The following is a 19,334-nucleotide window of genomic DNA, read 5'->3' as shown; positions in this document are numbered from 1 at the left end:
GACACTTAACAACCTATATAAACCCTGGCCACCGATTTTAACTGTATTAAGCCCCAAAATAGTGGCATACCCCTTTAAAGGTGGACCGTGGAATATTTTTAGTTGTTCATTTCCAGAATTCATTATGCCCATTCACAAATGTTAACTTTTTAACAGATATTTACCACCACCAAAGTATTCAACATGACTGGGAAATTTGCACTTTTCATACATGAAAAGGGGGATCTTCTCCATGGTCCGCCATTTTGAATTTCCAGAAATATAAATTTTTAGCTGCAAAACTCACTACACTTTGGTATTCATGCAAAAATCTAAATTAGCAGTAGACAGCACAGTTTCAATGAGCACCATAGATGCAATACCTACTCTGGCCACAATTTTGCACAGTGCACCTTCAAGCAAGTGCAAACAATGTTTTTAAAAAATGAGCTGCTTACAAATTATGCATTTTAGTATTCTTTATTGTTTTGTTTCTTGTTGGGTGTGTGCCAAAGCAGTCGGCTGCCAGATCCATCTCCACATTTTTGATAGCGTTCATCTCTCCCTTGTTGCCTCTTCACACTGTAAGATATTAAAAAGCACACAAAGCAGAAGGGAAACGTTAGACTTAATGCAGATGTATGTGCAGGCACAAATTACATACGATTGTGAATGAACTGACACATACAGGTGCTGGCCAAAAAATTAGAATACCATGAAAATGTTTATTTATTTCCATAATTCCATCAATAATGTTACACTTTCATAGATTATAGATTCACGACCCACATTTTAAACTATGCCAATAACTTGTTTATTCTTGCATATTTTTGGCTTCAAGAAACCATGAATTAAGTAACTCACAAAATTAGAAGATTGTGATGAAATCACCATTCTCTTCAGAAAAAAAAGAAACGGGTCATATTGTCATATCAAATCAGTTAAAATTCTCGACTCTCTAAATAACATGTCAATGTTTAATATTTGGTTAGAAATGTAATCGCCTTAATCACGGCAATGATGTATTTAACATTTCAGTCAATGGCACACATGCTTGACAGCATCAAATGCAAATTTGTTTATCATGGTCTCATCAGAGTCAAACAAACTAAGGATATGGGTTACTGGAACCATGTCCTCTGATCTAATGACATCAAGATAAACAAATTGGCTTTAGATGGTGTCAAACATGTGTGGTGGTAAAAAGCGATGTGTACAAAGGAAAGTGCCTCATGCTGAAAGTCAAGTATGGTAGTGGGAGTGGCATGGCTTGGGGCTGTGTGGGTGCCATCAACAGTAGGAAGCTGAATTTCACCAAAAGAAATATGCTTATCAACATGTACTGTAACTACTGAAACAGATCATGATACTCCCTATAGGATTTCATTCGAATCTCACACACATCAATTATAGCCAGGTGCAGACTCAAAATGTAAAAGTTAAATGCAAGGCAAAGATAAAACGCACAACAATGACCTCCCTTTTAATCCCTTTAAATTTCGAGACAATTCAGGCCAACACGGCCCCTTCTCAGACACTATGATAGGCGTGTACTCAATTTTGCACCAGCATAATTTCACAAAAATGGGCAAATATGTCATTTAAGTTATACAATTGGCCTTAATTTTCTTATGTAAGCTCAAAAGATGTTGTATTACACTTTTTTGGGCGTTTTGGGAATAACTTGTGTGTTCAAAATGTTACTTTTCAACAAGAGTATACTCATTATTGCTGTGCACTATATATTTGAATAATTTCTTAAAAATGTGGGAACATGGAGCAGCAGGAATAAGCTGTGGGACCAATGGGCTGTGGGAACATGACCCCGTACACAGAACATACAGTCAACCTAGCCAAGTAGACCGTAGGTATTCCATGCACTTTCAGGCCACCACAGAACAGCATCAGGCAAGTTCTAGTTGAGTGTTTGTACAACAAGTGTGTGTGTGTGTGTGTGTGTGTGTGAGTGAGAGAGAGAGAGAGAGAGAGAGAGAGAGAGAGTAAGTGAGAGTAAGTGAGAGTGAGAGAGTGTGCACACCAGCATGCATGGGCTTTAATGCATAACATAAAAACAACTTACTTAATACATTCTGATGACGTCCGAGGGCTTCTTGAATATGTAGTGAGGCCGACCCAGCAGAGTAGAAGTCCTGTCCTTTCATTTGAGTCCTACAGCAGAAAAAGAATAAATAATTATGAATAATAGTTATTGGGATTTCACTGTGAAAATATTTAGTACAATTGGCATCCATGTTTACAATTAGTTTAGTTTATTGGTTTATTTCATCAGGGACCATGTGCTACATTAGTTACATAGTAAAAAAAAAAAATGACCTGCACCACATTATAGCTAAAAGCTAATTCCCATCTGCATTCCCTGAGCAGGTAAGAAAACATATAACACACACACTAAAATATGTCATAGGCAAAAACTACCATATGCTCAGTGTCAAAACAGGTATGTGCAAAACTATTAGTGGTGACCAGACTGGGTACATGAAAGCCATTTCTTCACTCCAAGTGAGAATGAATAAAAGTTTGAGAGGCTACTATTTCCTCTGGTGGTAGATCTAGTTGTTCTGCTAATTTGTTCAGAGCAAGGATAAAAGTTTTCAGAGGTGGTGGAGCAGAATTGTGAATAATTTTGTGCACAAGTTGCACAGCAGAATATAGAATTAGGTTATCAAAACTGAGCAAGTAATACTTGTCCAGTATGGCACAACACAATGGTGAAATTGAGACGGACGCCTGTCCAAAACTTTAAGATTTCATGGTAGTCTTGTTAGCCTGAGACCAGCTTGACATTAGTGTAAATGAGACATTATCATGCCACTTACATATGTCTCAGCAGGATCAACAGTTAAAGAAGTTAAATTGTCAGCTCATACACTCACATGACAGTCCAAAAAGGTGTTCAGTGGCGGCTTCTTCTCTCACTTGCAGCTTCATACACATCGAGCGATGTTGATGCCAGGTCGATCAAGGAATGACTGTGCCTACTGTTTACAATTCTACCCAAAGCAAAAAGAAAAAGAAACACAAAAAGGTTGAAAGTTTGCCATAGAAATACATAGAACATACAATAAACCTATTCAAGTAGACAGTAGGTATTCTATGCACATTCAGGCCACCAAACGACAGCATCAGGCAAGCTCTTATTGCAGGGGTCCCCAAACTAAGGCCCGGGGGCCGGATGCGGTCCGCCATGCCCCTTTGACCGGCCCTCCACCTCTCTGCACCTCACTATTTGAACTGGCCCAAAGAAGCAATCCTCACAGAGGAAAAAAAAGATAAAATACATATTTTTTAAATATTTTATGTTGTTTATCAACAGGCCTTCCTACAGTTTAATTGTCACTAACCTAGTATGAATAACCAGAAGGTTCTTGTCTAGATAGTTTCTCATCTCACTGTAAACAGGCCTACCATTTCTATTGTATCGCTCATAAACTGTAAATCACCATATTTGTCTAACCTTTCCTTGCTATTTTTACATGGTTGAAAGCAAAACCTGTGGTATTTCAAATTGATGAACTTTTTTGTGCTATAAATTATGGGCTATAACAGGCAGTGGCCTAGTATACAGCCCACATGATTGATCCCGGCCCCTGATCACAGCCAGGAACGATAATGTGGCCCCCAGAGAAAAAGTTTGGGGATCCCTGTCTTATTGAGTGCTGTACAACAAGTGTGTGTGTGTGAGTGAGAGAGAGGGGGGGGGGGGGGGGGGCGTGCCAGCATGCATGGGCTTTAATGCATAACATAAAAACAACTTACTTCATACATTCTGGTGGTGTCCAAGGGCTTCTTGAATAAATAGTGAGGCCAACGCCGCAGAGCAGAATTCCTGTCCTTTCATTTGTGTCCTGTAGCAGAAAAAGAATAAATAAGTATGAATATTAGTTATTGGGATTTCACTGTGAAAATATATAGGCCTAGTACAATTGGCATCCATGTTTACAACTCTCGGCTCATACCTTCAAATGACAGTCCAAAAAGCTTTTCAGTGGCGGCTTCTTCCCTCACTTGATGCAGAGGCAGCTTGCTTCATACACATCGAGTAGACCTAATGCTGGTGTCAGGTCGATCAAGGAATGGCTGAACCTACCGTACAATTCTACCCAACCCTAAGCAAAGAGGAAAAGAAAGACAAAAAAAGTTTGAACGTTTTGCATACAACATGCATGCATGAGCTTTAATTCACAGTATTTTGATGAAGCCTAATCCATGTTATAGCCTATATCACAATGCAGTTATTAAACTAACAATACGGCCATTTAGGATTTGTGTAAATACCGTAGGCTACAACAATCAAGGAGTTACAAACTGCGTGATGTCAAATGAATTCAGCTCAAGGTGAGCTAATAGCACAACATGGATACGGTGATTATTAAGCCATCAGAAATTGATTGGAAATAATCGAACACATCATGTACATCACACTCGCACCTATACCTAGCTTTTTTGGCGAATGTTATACAAATCACAGCGGTAGTTACAGAACTACCGGTAGTAGTGCTAGTCGACTAGAAACTACCTTCTGTCCCGTGTTGATAGGGTAGGCCTATGTTTGGGATGTTAGCATCATAAAAGATTATCACCATTACTGCTAACGCCGCTAAAATTGACTCAAATAGCCCGATCATGACACATTTTGAGTGGGTCATCAAAAGCTTATGATGCCAGCCACAAAGACAGCAGCAAGTTAGCGCGATGCTGCGGTGTTATGATACAGTGCTCGGCCAAGCCATTTCACGACACAACAGAGGAGGTAATTAACTCACTGGACTAAAACGCTGAAAGAGTAGTGGCGACGGCGAGTGAGTGTATTTTACTTCTACCATAGTATTAAGTTAAATAATTACTTACCATCATTGAATGATCAAGTCACGACAGTGCAGTGTTGGACGAGACGCGACACAGGCGGATAGTTGAGTTCAGCTGAGGTAAACTGAAGAACGGTCTCTGACTCTCTCTCTGAGGGTTCCAAAGTGACAGTTGGGGAACAAATTCAGTTTTGGCGCGTCCGGATTGCTTTATGTGGCCCGCACCCGCCACTCGCCTTCAAATCGGACTGAATTATTTTATTATGGCGCGTCCGGATTGCTTATACAGGCCCGCATCCGCCAGGAGTCTTCAAAACTGACTGTCAAACTACTGGTCCGGATCCGAGCTGCCGCTGATCAGCAAAATGACTGTGACTGCTTTGCGGATCTGCTGACTTGAAAACGGACCCGGCCCAAATCTAATTGCTGTCTGGGCCATGTACTGTAGCCTACCAGGTCTCTATTCGCCACGTTTCTAGTCGCATGAACTGTGTGATGTAGCCTGTGGCTATTGCCTCAGTCAATGTAATAATTCATTCATTACTCATAGCCTAGGCCTACACCATGGCCTAAATCTGTTCTGGCCAGAGTTGCATCTTGCCACCAGGCAAGGAAGGCAGGCAGCCGCTTGGGCCCCCCAAGCCCTAGTGAATAACAGCCCACATTTTACCACAGTAGTGGCGATTTTGGTTCAAATGCTCTTTTTTTGCATTTTCGCTTGGGGCCCCACCTGACCATATATATCGCCTCTGGTTCTGGCCTGTTCTGCCTACATAGCTCAGCCACGTGTCCTACCCTAATTCTCAGGTTATTCAAAAATGAGATAGGCCTACACGTTTAACATGGTGAAATGCAGTGCAAGAAATATTTAAAGAAGTCTGTTTTTTTCCCTGTGTACGTTTCCCCAAATCGCTTAACATGATGAGCGACCTGCAGCTGCATGAAGATAATGCACTGGGGCGCGCACGCGCGCGCTCATTCACTAGAACAAGGCTAGAGAGGTGGTCACGAGCTATCTTCTCCTTGGTCACTCACGAGATCTCAAACTTCCACTTGAACTTCAGGTAAATGCCAGTGAGTCAGTTGATTGCTTCACTGCTTTTGAGCCATCATTCGCGAGTTAAACAAAATATATTTCCCTTTACATCTGCCGTAAACAGGTTCAGGGTATGTAAAATTGAGATAACCACACACATTTTCATTAGTTAAGGTGAATGTAATTATCGCATTTCTGGGAGAGTGTAAAAGCCTTTCAGTTTTTAGACTGCTAATGCAGTTAGCCGAAGGGAAGCTGCCATCTACTTAAATTGCATACTTAAACCTTTTGTCTTTTTTGTCACACAGTAAAATGGCTGATACAGAGCTTATGGAAAGTTTGGATACCCTCTTAGTACAGTTGGGTAAGTTCAAAAAGTATACCCTATCTTAATTAGGTAGCCAACGTTTGGTCAGCTAAGTAATGTTAGCTATCTGTTGACTGTCTTGTTTACATTATGTAGCCTAGCAGTTGCTACATTAAGCAACACTACTTTCCCCCTTCTAGCTCTGCAGACTCGAGAATTGTGCTCGAAAAAAGACGATGTACACAGGCAAATTAAAGGTCAGTATGGTCGGTGATAAATTACACATTGAGATACATACTCTAGTACAGACAGCCTTCGGTCCACCATTCTGTTTATCAAGTGAATGCTATGTCCACACGCTCCATGCTCAACCAGCATGGTTCCTGCACCACCTTGGCGAGTTCTGTAAACACCACATTTAATCATCTTTAATATAATAGCTTATTTACTTAGCACATTCAAGTCCAGTGCCACGCATTTGGCTACATTTCCAAATGACCTATTACGTTTCACCTGTCAAACTAGGACATTTCGATAGTTAAAACCAGGTCATTAGGAATCTGTGGCACTGGATTATATCACAGTCCTAAGAAACTCTCTGGTTGTATCCTCTGAATCCAGGTGGTTGCCCATTACTACATCATGCCATAATGCTAGTTCTACATGTTGCAAAAACTATTGTGGTAAGGTAACTGACTGTCTTTGTTCTCCTCCAGTCTTCCAGACTAATATTCAGCAGAAGAAGACCTGCATCGAGGAGACCAGGAAGAGCATAGAGAAACTTGAGGATCAGATCTTAGAGAAACAGAAGACAGTGCAGCATTACAGAGAGAACACTAAGGGGTAAAGTTAAGAATAAAATAAAACAATTGATACAATACAAAAAAATACAAGGACATACATAGCTGAGTTGTTAATCATCATCGATAATACAGATAAGAAAACTGTTCTTCTGTTCCATTGGATTGATTTAAGTACAGCATAACACACATAACACTATGCAATGTAGTATATATTTAATACACCATAATAACAATTGAGTAACAGGGCTTTTTCTAGGAATTTTTGGCATGAGGGAGCATCATGGCAGGTTGGGGGGGGGTGAAGTGGGGAATTTACTTGGGGCGCTCAAAAAAGTAATATATATATTTAAAAAAAAAGAAGTATGAGGGTGCACTCGCGGAGGTATGAGGGTGGAGCGCCCCTATTTCCCCGTTCAGAAAAAGCCCTGAGTAACTAGATACTTAACTTCATGTATTGTAGTATTAAGAGGACCAATGACCTAATGACGCACTATGAGAAGGTCTTGGAGAGTGAACTGGAGCGCCGAAATGAGAACTGCAACAGGGACATGTAGGTTTCTTTTAGGGTTCCTTATTGAATGTCCATTTTGTATGACAATAACAAACAAAAATGCTAAATGTACTATATTTAAAAATCTGTCTCTATCTACAGCACAATAAATCCTAAAAATACACAAATTATTGTGAACTCCAGATGAGTTCCAAATGAAAAGTAAACTCCAGTCCATTATGTTTTTTTTTTCAATTTCTTCAAGGAAAATGTATCAGGAGAGAATCGAGAGCTGCAAGGCGGTTCTGAAGAAGCACAAGGAGAAGTACCATGAGCACCCCCTGGCCCAAAAGCTGTTGCTGATCCTGGCCAAGAACGAGGAGATTGAGAAGCGGATCAGGGCCTGCGAGGACCAGATAGCCACCGGGGAGAAGAAACGGCAGGAGCTGCATGGTAATATGGCGGGATATTTTTGATAAAGTAGATATACAGTACGTAGGTTCATAACAAGCATGACAAGCAGACTGATTAATTCTTTTAGTTGTAACAAAATTCACTGTTTTCTTTGTAGATGCAGCACGAAATAAAACTCTACCGGAGCAAGGAGACGATAGGTTTGTGGTGTCCGCCATCCTAATACTTACAACTGTCCATAACTATAAAGCAGTCAGAAGTTAGACATGTTTATTTATCTATTGCTTTCATGACATGGTAAGCATGTGAAATGTGGTTGTATTTCATTTGCTTGTTTTTTTGGTAAAGTGTGTCAGTTGGTCACATAGAGCTTCAGATGATGGAACAGGGAGAAGCATCAGTGGAGGGGAAGGAGCTGCTGTCACAGGTACAGTTGCATTGGCATAGGTGTATAAAGTAGGTAGTAGAAGTAGACGTACGATGTTATTACACGGTTATGTTATTACATGGTTGCAACTATGCAATATATAATACTTTTAGTGTTGTAATCACATCCATAACAGTACTTCTACTTCTACAAGCACAGTGATACGTGATGGTAGAAATGTATAATGTCTGCATTTTCCTAAACTTGTTTACGCATAGCTGGTTGGGGGAGGGGGGAGTACACAAATTCAGGTGTAATTAACACTGAAGTCAAAAACCAGCCGTACGGACACTAAAAACAACAGTGATGCAGGTTCTCAAATGCTCTCTCTCTCTCTCTCTCTCTCTCTCTCTCTCTCTCTCTCTCTCTCTCTCTCACTCACACACACACACACACTCACACACATGCTCACGTAGGTACGCATGCTCGCGCGTTCACACACACAAACACACAAGCGTGCACGCGCACACAAACACACACACACACATTTTTAAGTCCGTGTTTCCTTGCCTTGTGTGCAGGGCCAGGGCTCAGGCTGGGAGGTCCTGGATGAGGGTCAGGGCTGGGGAGAGGAGAGGATGGAGGAGGCAGACGGCGGAAGAGGCAGAGCAGGTGACCATGGCTCTCATGTCAATTCAATTTCTATTTCAGTTTATTTGGAGTGTAGTTTTACCATGAATATGGTTCTAAAACACTGTACTAAGTAGTAGTCCAGCATAACATACAGATGTCATGACAATGATGTGAAGAAAAGAGGAGGCACACATAAAATGATCACAGTAGGAATAAAACGTATTAATTTAGAACACAGGAAAAGAACAGATGAAATGCTGATTTTGACATCAAAAGAATATCACATGAAACAGTAGATATAGATATATAAATATATAATTTGTGATAATCGTGAATACGGAAAGTGGAACTTAACCTAACAAATAATTGAATAGCATACAATTTACTTGACTGTTGTCCCAGTGATCCGATAGCAGTAGCTAATGTTCGATAAGAGACACGCACAAAAAAGCATTTTAGTGAGATCAACATATTTTATGTTTACCATAATTGTAAGTCTCATCCCCATCGCACACACTGTTTTAATACATTTTATACTACAATAGAAAAATTAATACAATAGCTTTTTGACTTCTTTTCTCTGACTTTGTGATGGTCTGTTTGTCTTTTGCAGTACAAAGGGAGGTAGCGGACAAACCCAAGCAAGGACAGAGGGAACAGGTTGGGCCTTCAGTGTCTCAATATTTTACGTGACATTGTCTGAGCGTTACGTAAGGGTTAACGTTCGGCGAGAAGGTCGCTACCGTGGAATAGCAGCACGACAGAGAGAATCTTTAGACCCCGACGCGGAGCGACCGACTGCCGAAAGTTAACCCGCTTATTATATGGATATACTTAAATGATTCACACATGCGGGGACATTTCTTTAGACCTATTTAATGTTAAGATTGTTGCTGCGCAAAACAAAACAGTGCCGTTGTGGAACACCGCTAGGCAACAGCTAGGTAGGCTAGCCAGGACAACAGGTGTTGTCTATCACAGCAGCTGATTAGAGTGACAAAAGACCGGACCCCCTGCGGAGTGATATGAAACATTCGCTTTAGCCACTGACTTGTATACAAGCCAGTGGCTTTAGCAGTGAACGTCTTGCCATTGACAGCGGTAGCCAGGACAACGGGTGCTGTCTATCACAGCAGCTGATTAGAGTCTTGTTGAAAAGTCGCTTTAGCAGTGAAAAGTCTTGTTGCCATTGACAGCGGTCTGTTATAGACCAACCCGTCCGTTATCTAAAAATAACAGACGTCCGAACGTTGGGGAGCCCCGTTGAAATGAATGGAGCATTCGACAGATGACGTCACAACCATATAATAATAGCATTTAATTAGGGAATTAATGTCCTCTCTTAACCCTTTAGCTACCATAACGGTCGTGAACGTCCGGCTCGATCTGTACCATAACGGCCTCGGCCGGCCGGAATATTTTCATATGAAAATACGGCTGAACGGCCGTCATCATGCAGTTTTTCCAGCTTTCAAACACTTTAGTTCAATATTACAGACCCTCCTCGATATACTTTCAGTATAAAAACTATATGTTAATATTATTTCATTTTTCAGTATTTTAGATTTTATTACGAGATGCGCCGCTTTATGCGACTTGGCAATCTGCCGTCAATTCAAATGACGGCCGTCCGAGATTGAATGGCTACAAACACAACCATTCTGTTTCTACAACCAATATACACTAAATATGAAAACTTCCAACCCTCTTCGATCTATTTTCATGGTCAACAGCACATGTTTATGACTATTTAGGCTATTTTTAGATCATGTTGTTTTATTAGGCTTATGAGATGGTGTTCAACTGTGATGGGTTCTGCCATGGTCCTAAACAGCAAACACAACTGTCCAGACGATGTCTACACGCTATATTAAAAATGTCAACTGTCTTCGGTGTGTTTTCAGAGTCAAACCATATGTTGGTATCCAACTATCTTAGTTTCCTGGAACAACGAACCGCGACAGCTCTGCGTAACAGGCGCATCGTGTGAAGGAAGCGCAGCATGGAACAAGCCTACTCATTTTGCGTGTCAGCTTTGGCAAAGCAGTCAAGGACTGTTACTACTCCACGTTGTCCCTCATAAAAATATGCGTGAAGACGTTGAGTTGAATGCTAACTTCCAATAATAGCCTACCAACGTGTTACCTGTGCCAAATTGCGGGGGGGGACGGGGGGGGGGACTTCCTTAGAGCTCCATTCATGTCCTGTCTGCTATCGCGGACACTTCTACGGTTATCCTTACACGTCTTTGGCATGGTTTAGTTCAAACATTATTAGCTAGTGTAGTCCATTACAGTTATCGCATATAAACAGGACTTCTGGGTGAACGACATTTGTTGTCGTCACATGGTCATTGTTCAACTTTGACCCTGGATGGATGGACGGAGGGATAGATAGATAGATAGATCGATAGATAGATAGGCCTAAATATAGAGATATATAGATAGATAGGCCTAGATAATATCGGATTTTATCACATTTTTATCATTTAATCCACATCAAAGGCACTCTATGGGAATACTGAACAATTAATTATCCATAAATGATATACCATTTGACTTGTAATTGACACTTTTCATTTCTTTTCAAGTTATTTGTCATTATTTAAAATATGACCAAAATGCAGCTTTTTTCTTAGAATTCTTGGTAGAATTCCGGCCTATTCAAAAACAATTCTGGTAGCTAAAGGGTTAACGTTCATATGATATTGTGTGAACTTTTTTTCTGCGTCTTAAACAGAGGTGTCAAAAGCATAAGTAAAATAATAATAAAATCCCTGTCACAGTATTTTTTTTAGTTCTCTGTAAGACTTTATTTTAAGGGATCACTGTTTTAGCCACCCGGCATACCTCAACTTTTTCTCAAATATTTGAACTTCTATGATTACCTGATCTCCCCCCCCCCAGGAGGCTAGCTTCAATGTGTTTGGCATGGCCGAGGGGCCGGCCAGAGAGGAAGGCTTTGCACTGGGGATGGCAGCGGAAGCAGCCACGGCAGCACCCACCACGACAGCAACAATAGAGAGCCGTGGGCAGCAGCAGGACCCCCCCACACCCAAAACCCCCAAGGCTCCCAGCAACCCCCCCAGGACCCCCACCACCCCCCAGACCCCCTGCACCTCCACTGCTGCAGCTGGGGATGCGGACATGCAGGTGCCAGCCGCCGGGGCCGCAGGGGACGTCACACCCCCTCCTCAGCAGACGCCCCCCAGGATGAAGGCGGCCCTGTCCACCCCCACCTTCAAACTCGGGTGAGTGGCTGTCAAAAGTCAAAAGTGTACAGCTACTTTGAAGTGTCAGGCTATGTGTACTATATGTGCCCTATGTACTGTAACATGTATTATAGACACAGCCGATTGTATTTGTGTTTCACCAGACATCAAGTAAACAATTGACACTATAGTAAAGCACACTCACTCACTCACTCACGCGCGCATAGATGGATGGATGGATGGGCGTGTGGGTGTGATTGCAATGTCACCGAATCTATAACCAATTCAAAGTGGTCTGGACCACTTGGACATTTGGCATGGCTTTGAGATTCATAGCTGTCCTGATGCTACATCACAAGAGCTTCTGTGGACCTATCCATCCACTTTGGCCGCCATATCCTATAAGCTTTTCTACGAGTAGCTTCCGTGAAGGGGCTTGTGCATATTTCACTTTTGTTTTGTACAGTTATTGCTCAGCTGTACTCCTGTACTCTGTAATGACTGAATGTATAAATAAAAACATCTTACATACTTAAAAAAAATAAAAGAAAAGAAAAAGTCATCCACCTTGACTAACAGATTGTTGTGTCAAACATGTTGTTGTTATAACAGGGGCCGCAGCGACAGCACGGAGGAGAAGTCCCCAGGCTTCGTGTTCACCATGCCGGCTGAGCCCACTCCAGCTGGCTTCTCAGCTGAGCCCCCTCAAGCTGGCTTCTCAGGGTTCGGCTTCGACATGGGCTCCACAGCACAGGAGGAGGAGGTCAGAGACAACACACACACACCTTGTAGATTCATATTTCTGTTCTTCTGTTCTGTTCACTGTTCTGCTAGTGGATTGGCGTACGATTTATTGAACAAAAAAAAGACGCTAGTACCATAGTCAGTCCCTCCAGGAAATCGCGATGTTGCGATCGCGTCGTTTTTCGCAACTTCAACGAATTCCCGCGAATTCTGCGCGAGAGCGCAACTTTAACCAATCACCGCGATTTCCCGCAACTTTGAACACTTTGAACCAATCCATGTTGCGCTGACTTCACTGACGTCGACAAACTTCCTTTCAAAAAGTCAAGTCAAGTCAAGTCAAGTTTATTGTCAATTTCTTTACATGCACTGGTCATACAAAGAATTTGAAATTGCGTTTCTTGCTCTCCCATTCAGACATAGACTAATCTAGGTAAGGACATAGACAGTATAGACATAGACAGTACTCATACATGGACATAGACAGTATGGACGTAGACATTGCTCATACAGACATTTAAAGTGCAAGACTGGACAACAGAAGACTTGTAGAGAACATACTTTAAGAGTAGGTATTTTGTTGTGCTTTTTCTAAAAGTCCTTTATAGCGTTCTGACATAGTAATAGTAGCATTTGAAGAAAACAATAATTAAAAGGTTTATGAAATACACCAGCAGCAGTATGTGTGTGTGTGTGTGTGTTTGTATGTGTTTTGTGTGCGTGTGCGTGTGTGTGTGTGTGTGTGTTTTAGTGCAGGTAGAAAGTGCGGTGTGCGTCTGTGTGTGTCTGTGTACCTGTGTATGTGTGTGTGTGTGTATGTGTGTGAGTATGAGTTGTATGTCAGTGTGTGTATGTTTGGGTTTAGTGCAGAAAGTGCAGTGTGCTTGTGTGTATGTGTGTGTGTGTGTGTGTGTGTGTGTATGTATGTGTGTGTGTGTGTGTGTGTGTGTGTGTGTGTGTGTGTGTGTGTGTGCATGTGTATGTTTTGAGTTAGTGCAGGTTGAAAGTTCAGTCACAGATGTAGTAGTGCAGGTGGAATGTTCAGTCGCAGATATGGTGGTGGGGGATGAGGGGGGGGGGAGCGTTGTCAGTGGCCTGGCTGGCTAGAGGCTGACAGTGAAGGGAGAGTGGGTTGAGTGTTCAGTGTCTTGATTGCTTGATGCATCGTGCTGCTTGCAAGCCTGGTGGTACGGGAACGGAGGCGCCTGTACCTCTTTCCAGAGGGCAGGAGGCTGAACAGTTTGTGTGCAGGGTGGCTTGTGTCTTTGATGATCATCAGTGCTTTCCGGGTGAGGCGTGCGGTGTAAATGTCCTGCAGGGAGGGGAGTGGTACTCCAATGATCTTCTTCGCTGTGTTCACAACACGCTGGAGTGTCTTCCTGTTTTTCTCCGTGCAGCTTCCTCCCCACACTGTGATGCAGCTGGACACGACGCTCTCTATGGTTCCTCTGTAGAATGTTGTCATGATGGAGGGTGTAGCACTTGCCTTCTTTAGTTTGCGCAAGAAGTAGAGACGCTGATGGGCCTTCTTCGCCAGTGATGTAGTGTTGGTGGTCCAAGAGAGGTCGTCGCTGATGTGCACTCCAAGGAACTTGGTGCTGCTCACTCTCTCCACAGCATCACCGTCGATGGTCAGTGGTGGCAGTTGTTTTTGGACCCTCTGAAAGTTGACGACAATCTCCTTGGTCTTGTTGACATTCAGCAGGAGGTTGTTGTCTTTGCACCATCTGGCCAGCAGGTCTACTTCTTCTCTGTAGTGGGTCTCATCGCCCTTAGTGATGAGGCCCACCAGTGTTGTATCATCCGCAAACTTCACTAGATGGTTAGTGCTGTGGGTCGTTGTGCAGTCATGTGTCAGCAGCGTGAATAGCAGGGGGCTGAGAACACAACCTTGCGGAGCCCCCGTGCTCAGGGTCAGGGTGCTTGAGGTGTTATTCCCTACCCGTACTGCTTGTGGTCTCTGCATCAGGAAGTCCAGCAGCCAGTTGCAGAGGGAGGTGCTGAAACCTAGTTTGTCCAGTTTTCTGATGAGTTGTTGTGGTATTATGGTATTGAATGCTGAACTGAAGTCAATGAACAGCATTCTCACATATGAGTCTTTATTGTCCAAGTGGGTGAGGGCTGGATGGAGGGCAGAGCAGATTGCATCCTCCGTGGATCGCTTGGCTCGGTATGCGAACTGGTAGGGGTCCAGGGTGGGGGGTAGGGTGGCTTTGATGTGTGACAGGACTAGCCGTTCGAAGCACTTCATGATTATGGGCGTCAGTGCTACAGGACGGTAGTCATTGAAGCATGATGGTGATGATTTCTTCGGCACGGGTATGATGGTAGCAGCTTTGAAAAGGATAATACAATAAAAAAATACAATAAAAAAGTAACCTAGCAATCAGTCCCAGCACTTTACTATGCATGTACAAAGTTGTCGGTGAGGGGGGAAAAAACTAATAAATACGAATGTAGGAAACGCCATGTTCTCATTGCGCGTCTGCTCGCATGGTGACAGGAGGGAAAATGTATGACTAGTCTGGCATAATAGGCCTACATTTTTAAAATGTGCTAGGCATACATAAATATATAATTAACACTTCATGACAGTCATCTACATTACGCCAAGTATAGGGCTCCTAAAACAAGTTTTTTTTTCTAAAGCGGTTCACCTGCTGGACCACTTTGGTGTTTGACTTGTGCACATACAGAAGGCAACATTTTCCCTCCGTCCGAATTGAGATGCGCAAATGCCTTGTCCACAACAAAGGAGTAATTTCCATCCTTCATTGTGAATGCTGCGTGAGTGCCTGGCCGATATAGTAGCCTAATATCTTTCGCGCAACTTGGGCTATGGCTGGATACGAGCACTTGGTGACCGTGGTGACCGTGTCGTCAAATCTCTTTCGTTTAACCTGGCGCGGTCAGATGGGCAAGGAACACTGAAAATGAATAAAACCAGAGCAGACACGTTGGAAAGCTGTGGGAGTAAGTTGGAAAACTACTTTCTGTCTCTCCCTCTCCTTCTCTCTTCCTTGCGCAATTGACGGTATTGATTGACAGCTGAGACCTCCGTTCTGCAGGCGACGTGGTGTTTTATAAATAACAATCTGGTCGTCTTGTACTATATTCACAAGAGCACCAAAATTAATATAATTTCTGAGCATTATTCAGCAAGCACCCTTCACAACAGGAAATCTGTGAACTCCATCCTCGTTACATTGAATGATGATCATCAGCCGTTAATTTAAAGCCGGCTGACGGCGCGGGAGAACAAAAAAAAAACCTAGGCTTATGCCTTCTTTCGAAAGCGACCCCTCCCTCTGCTTTTATTTGTGTTGCTTTTGACAAGCTTGAAAATTAAACGCCGACACAGGCAGGCTATGTGTAGCAGACGACTCACATTAACCAGGATTTCAGTCACAAGAGGTCCTGTCACGCACCCTCTTCAACTGGGTGGACATGCCCAATTCCGCCCGCCTACTTAGGCCTATAGTTAATTACCACTGTTTAAATCAGGAATGGATATCGACATGATACGAAATTTGTATGCTTACAATTTGAAACGGTGATGACATTTAAAACAGAGTCAAACGGACATAAACAGCATTGTAATGAAGGGTGTCGTAATGGCAGCATGAAAGAGATGGAACTGTTCATGACGACATTCTGGCTAAAAACTCGCCTTGGCCGCTTCCCTGCTTTGCTTAAGGACCAAAATTATAATATAAAAATGGAAATAATATAAAAACACCAGAGGACTGGAATGTGACAGTGTCCTTTACTTTCAAGCGTGGGGAAACACATTAAAAATCGCAACAAAAATCGCACCTTTCACTTCATGCCGCAACAAAATCGCAACAACACAGTAAGAAGCTTTGCAAATTTTATCGCGATTTTCTGGAAATCCTCGTGCACCATCTGGCAATTCCGACCGCGATTTTTTGAGAAAATGCCCGCGATTTCCTGGTGGGACTACATAGTACTGCTGTTACTACCATCACAGAGTCTTTAGTAATATATTATAAATTGGGCGTTGCACTAATGATAACAACAAACTTCATAACCGGGTCCAACCCAGATTTAATATACCAATGATGTTCATTCATTAATTCATTCATTTGTTCATTCTCATACATTCATTCATTGAGGTCAGGGACAAGCCACACACTTATTTGATGCAGATGCTGGGATAAAAAAATCCAAGTACATCAAAACAACACTGCTATGACATCTTACAGTAAGACTTGGTCGTGAACATTTTGGTAACAAGCTTAGGGTATAGGCTCTACATACATGAATAGCAATGTGATTTAATTTCCCTCATTCATTTATTCATTCATTCATGATTCTCAAAATTTAGATTTTAGATTTAATTTTATTTACTACATGATATTAAATATATTCAGTATTGTTGCTTTATGGTCCCATGTTGACAAAGACAGGTCTATTACTATTTAGTGGTTCAGGGCCCTGTTTCTCGACAGCGCTGTTGCTAACTAAGTTAGCAACTTACTTGGTTGCAATGCAATTTCCCATTGACAACCTACTAAGTTGCTAACTGGTTATGCACCCCCATGCACTTGTTTTTAATGTACCAATTTAATTTTCATTCAAAAATAGGTCTTTGTAGTTTAGGTTTAGATTGACAAACTCTGTTGTTTTTTTTATTCCCATTTTCAGGAAACTCCTTTCTCTTTCACAAGCGAGTATTTCAGCGATAAGGTATGTTTGGATGTGTTCTGATAAGTCTGTAGTCCAGTGGTTCTCAATCTTTTTTGAACAAACGCCCCCTTGGCATCATCACAAGCCTCCCAACGCCCCCCTGACCTCATCATAGGCCTGACAACACCCCCCTTAGTATTAAAAATTTAAATGTACTAATGCCCCCCAAGGGTAACAAAGCACCGCACCCTTTCAGCTGCATCCTTCTCTACGCCTCCCTAGAGCCCCACAACGCCCCCGTTGAGAAACACTACTGTAGTCCAAGGGGATGGTGTTACAAACGGGCTGTGTCTGTAACTGTATTCCTGGGAAATATACTGGGTACATTTCTGAAGCATTTTACATTTTGCACATCACCAAATAATCTGTCTGTATTTTTTTCGATTTTGGCTAACAAATGTTTTGTGTCTTTTCAGAAATTCTCTGAATCGAAGTTCTCAGGTATGGCTATTGTTTAGTTTGAGTGTTGCCAGTACTGTGCATCATTTGCTTTCTCTGTTGATCCAGTTGCATTAATGTGTATGCGTGTGTGTGATTGTGTTGATTTTAGGGTTTCCATTTGACCAGCAAGAAAGTGGGTCTGAGGATGGATTCCAATTCCCCTTCTCTTCCGAGAGTCCCACGCAGAAGCCCAACAGTTCTGAGGGGGGCTTCCAGTTCTCCTTCTCCAACCAGAGCCCAGAACAGCGTCCCTCCTCCAAAGACAGCGCAGGCAGTGGCGACGGGTTCCCCTTCTCCTTCAACTTCTAAACGTTCTACAGTCCACAGTCCTTCCAAGTTCTACGTTCTGCTATTCAGGAGGAATTGTCGGTAGCTTTCTGTTCTGTGCCAGATTGGAGGAGTATTGTAGAAGTTTGTAGGATGAATTGTATGTGCATTTTCATGAACTGCATGTTTTAGATGTGATACATGACAGATGGTTTATGGAACCTGGTGTGCTAACCGTGGGCAAACTTTTTAAGTCCTCTATCAACAATATTCTTGTTATTTAGCTGTGTAGGTCAAAGAAACGGTATGATACAGGATGGTATGTTATGTTATGGAGGCATCGTAATGGAGTCAAAGTACTTTGTAATAGAAGACATTTTTTTCCATTTGTTTGGTTTGGGAAAATTACAGAGCATGCAGTACTCCTGTTATTTTATTTATGGTGATGAAAAACTACGGCAAGACTGATGTCAGTAGTCATCTCTGTGATATTTATTGTTGTTTAATACATTCAGATGGTAGTGTTTACACAAATATATTCTTACACTTGTTTGCCTGTTTACTTGGAAGAAGAAAAAGAGAACAATAAAAATATAGGAATCAAAGGCAAAATGCGTGATTCAGAAATGCTTTAGATCCATCACAATTGACATTCAGTCATGGCAGTTGAACACTATATTCACATTGAAGTCCTACTAAGAACACATACATCTACTCACTGGAGTGTTACAACAACACTTGACATCAAATTGGTTCCAACAATAATCACAGACAATTAGCACTTATTGCACTTACAGTATCGTCCGTTTGGCGTATATTTTTAAAGGTCTGATTCATAAATGTGCATATGCAAAGGGGCGGTGTAATGGGGGTAAAGTGGGAATATGTCACTAGGGCCCCACATATGTGGGGGACCCACACAGAGTCAGATATATATCTGGAGATGTAATGCGTGGGTGGCCCTGAATTTGCTGCTACGCCTCTGGTGCAAGGTGCCTCAGGTAATATCAAACATCAATTCACACCATTGCCTTTTCACAAACTAATAATAAAACAGGTGAGGTGACACATCACAGCAGATAGAGTGCACTAGGTTGAAAAAAAAT

General features: G+C 42.2%; 1 protein-coding gene and 1 long non-coding RNA gene across 3 annotated transcripts; one reads left to right on the top strand and one right to left on the bottom strand.

Annotated features, from left to right (window-relative positions):
* Positions 1-440: 440 nt before the first annotated feature.
* LOC134444756 (uncharacterized) lies at positions 441-5,142 on the bottom strand. 2 transcript variants are annotated; one of them, XR_010034091.1, is made up of 6 exons: positions 4,849-5,142; positions 3,957-4,106; positions 3,757-3,845; positions 2,874-2,990; positions 2,060-2,148; positions 441-561 (listed from the first exon to the last, which is right to left on the bottom strand). It is a non-coding gene; the product is annotated as an uncharacterized LOC134444756 (long non-coding RNA). The 2 variants fall into 2 exon arrangements; XR_010034090.1 differs by having other exon boundaries at positions 3,957-4,096; positions 4,849-5,140.
* A 664-nt stretch (positions 5,143-5,806) lies between these two features.
* On the top strand, positions 5,807-18,833 carry LOC134444757 (uncharacterized). The gene is made up of 15 exons (XM_063193970.1): positions 5,807-5,869; positions 6,150-6,205; positions 6,349-6,405; positions 6,865-6,991; positions 7,412-7,501; positions 7,707-7,894; positions 8,013-8,055; positions 8,204-8,282; positions 8,804-8,894; positions 9,469-9,515; positions 11,762-12,105; positions 12,679-12,829; positions 17,479-17,520; positions 17,937-17,961; positions 18,071-18,833. The coding sequence occupies exons 2-15, from the start codon at positions 6,154-6,156 to the stop codon at positions 18,268-18,270; spliced, it is 1,536 nt and encodes a 511-aa protein (XP_063050040.1). The 5' UTR covers positions 5,807-5,869; positions 6,150-6,153; the 3' UTR covers positions 18,271-18,833.
* The last annotated feature ends 501 nt before the right edge of the window (positions 18,834-19,334 follow it).

The sequence above is a fragment of the Engraulis encrasicolus genome, unplaced genomic scaffold (assembly GCF_034702125.1).
Source record: "Engraulis encrasicolus isolate BLACKSEA-1 unplaced genomic scaffold, IST_EnEncr_1.0 scaffold_711_np1212, whole genome shotgun sequence".
Taxonomy (NCBI): Eukaryota; Metazoa; Chordata; class Actinopteri; order Clupeiformes; family Engraulidae; genus Engraulis; species Engraulis encrasicolus.
The sequence above is the reverse complement of the archived record's forward strand: the minus strand, read 5'-3'. Positions and strand labels throughout refer to the sequence as shown.

What these genes read in the sequence shown, in the direction of transcription:
- LOC134444757 (XM_063193970.1), top strand. Translation starts at nt 6,154, where the DNA reads ATGGCTGATACAGAGCTTATGGAAAGTTTGGATACCCTCTTAGTACAG. An exon ending in CGGCGGAAGAGGCAGAGCAG is followed by an intron (nt 8,895 to 9,468) that starts GTGACCATGGCT and finishes TGTCTTTTGCAG; the next exon opens with TACAAAGGGAGGTAGCGGAC. An exon ending in CCACAGCACAGGAGGAGGAG is followed by an intron (nt 12,830 to 17,478) that starts GTCAGAGACAAC and finishes TCCCATTTTCAG; the next exon opens with GAAACTCCTTTCTCTTTCAC.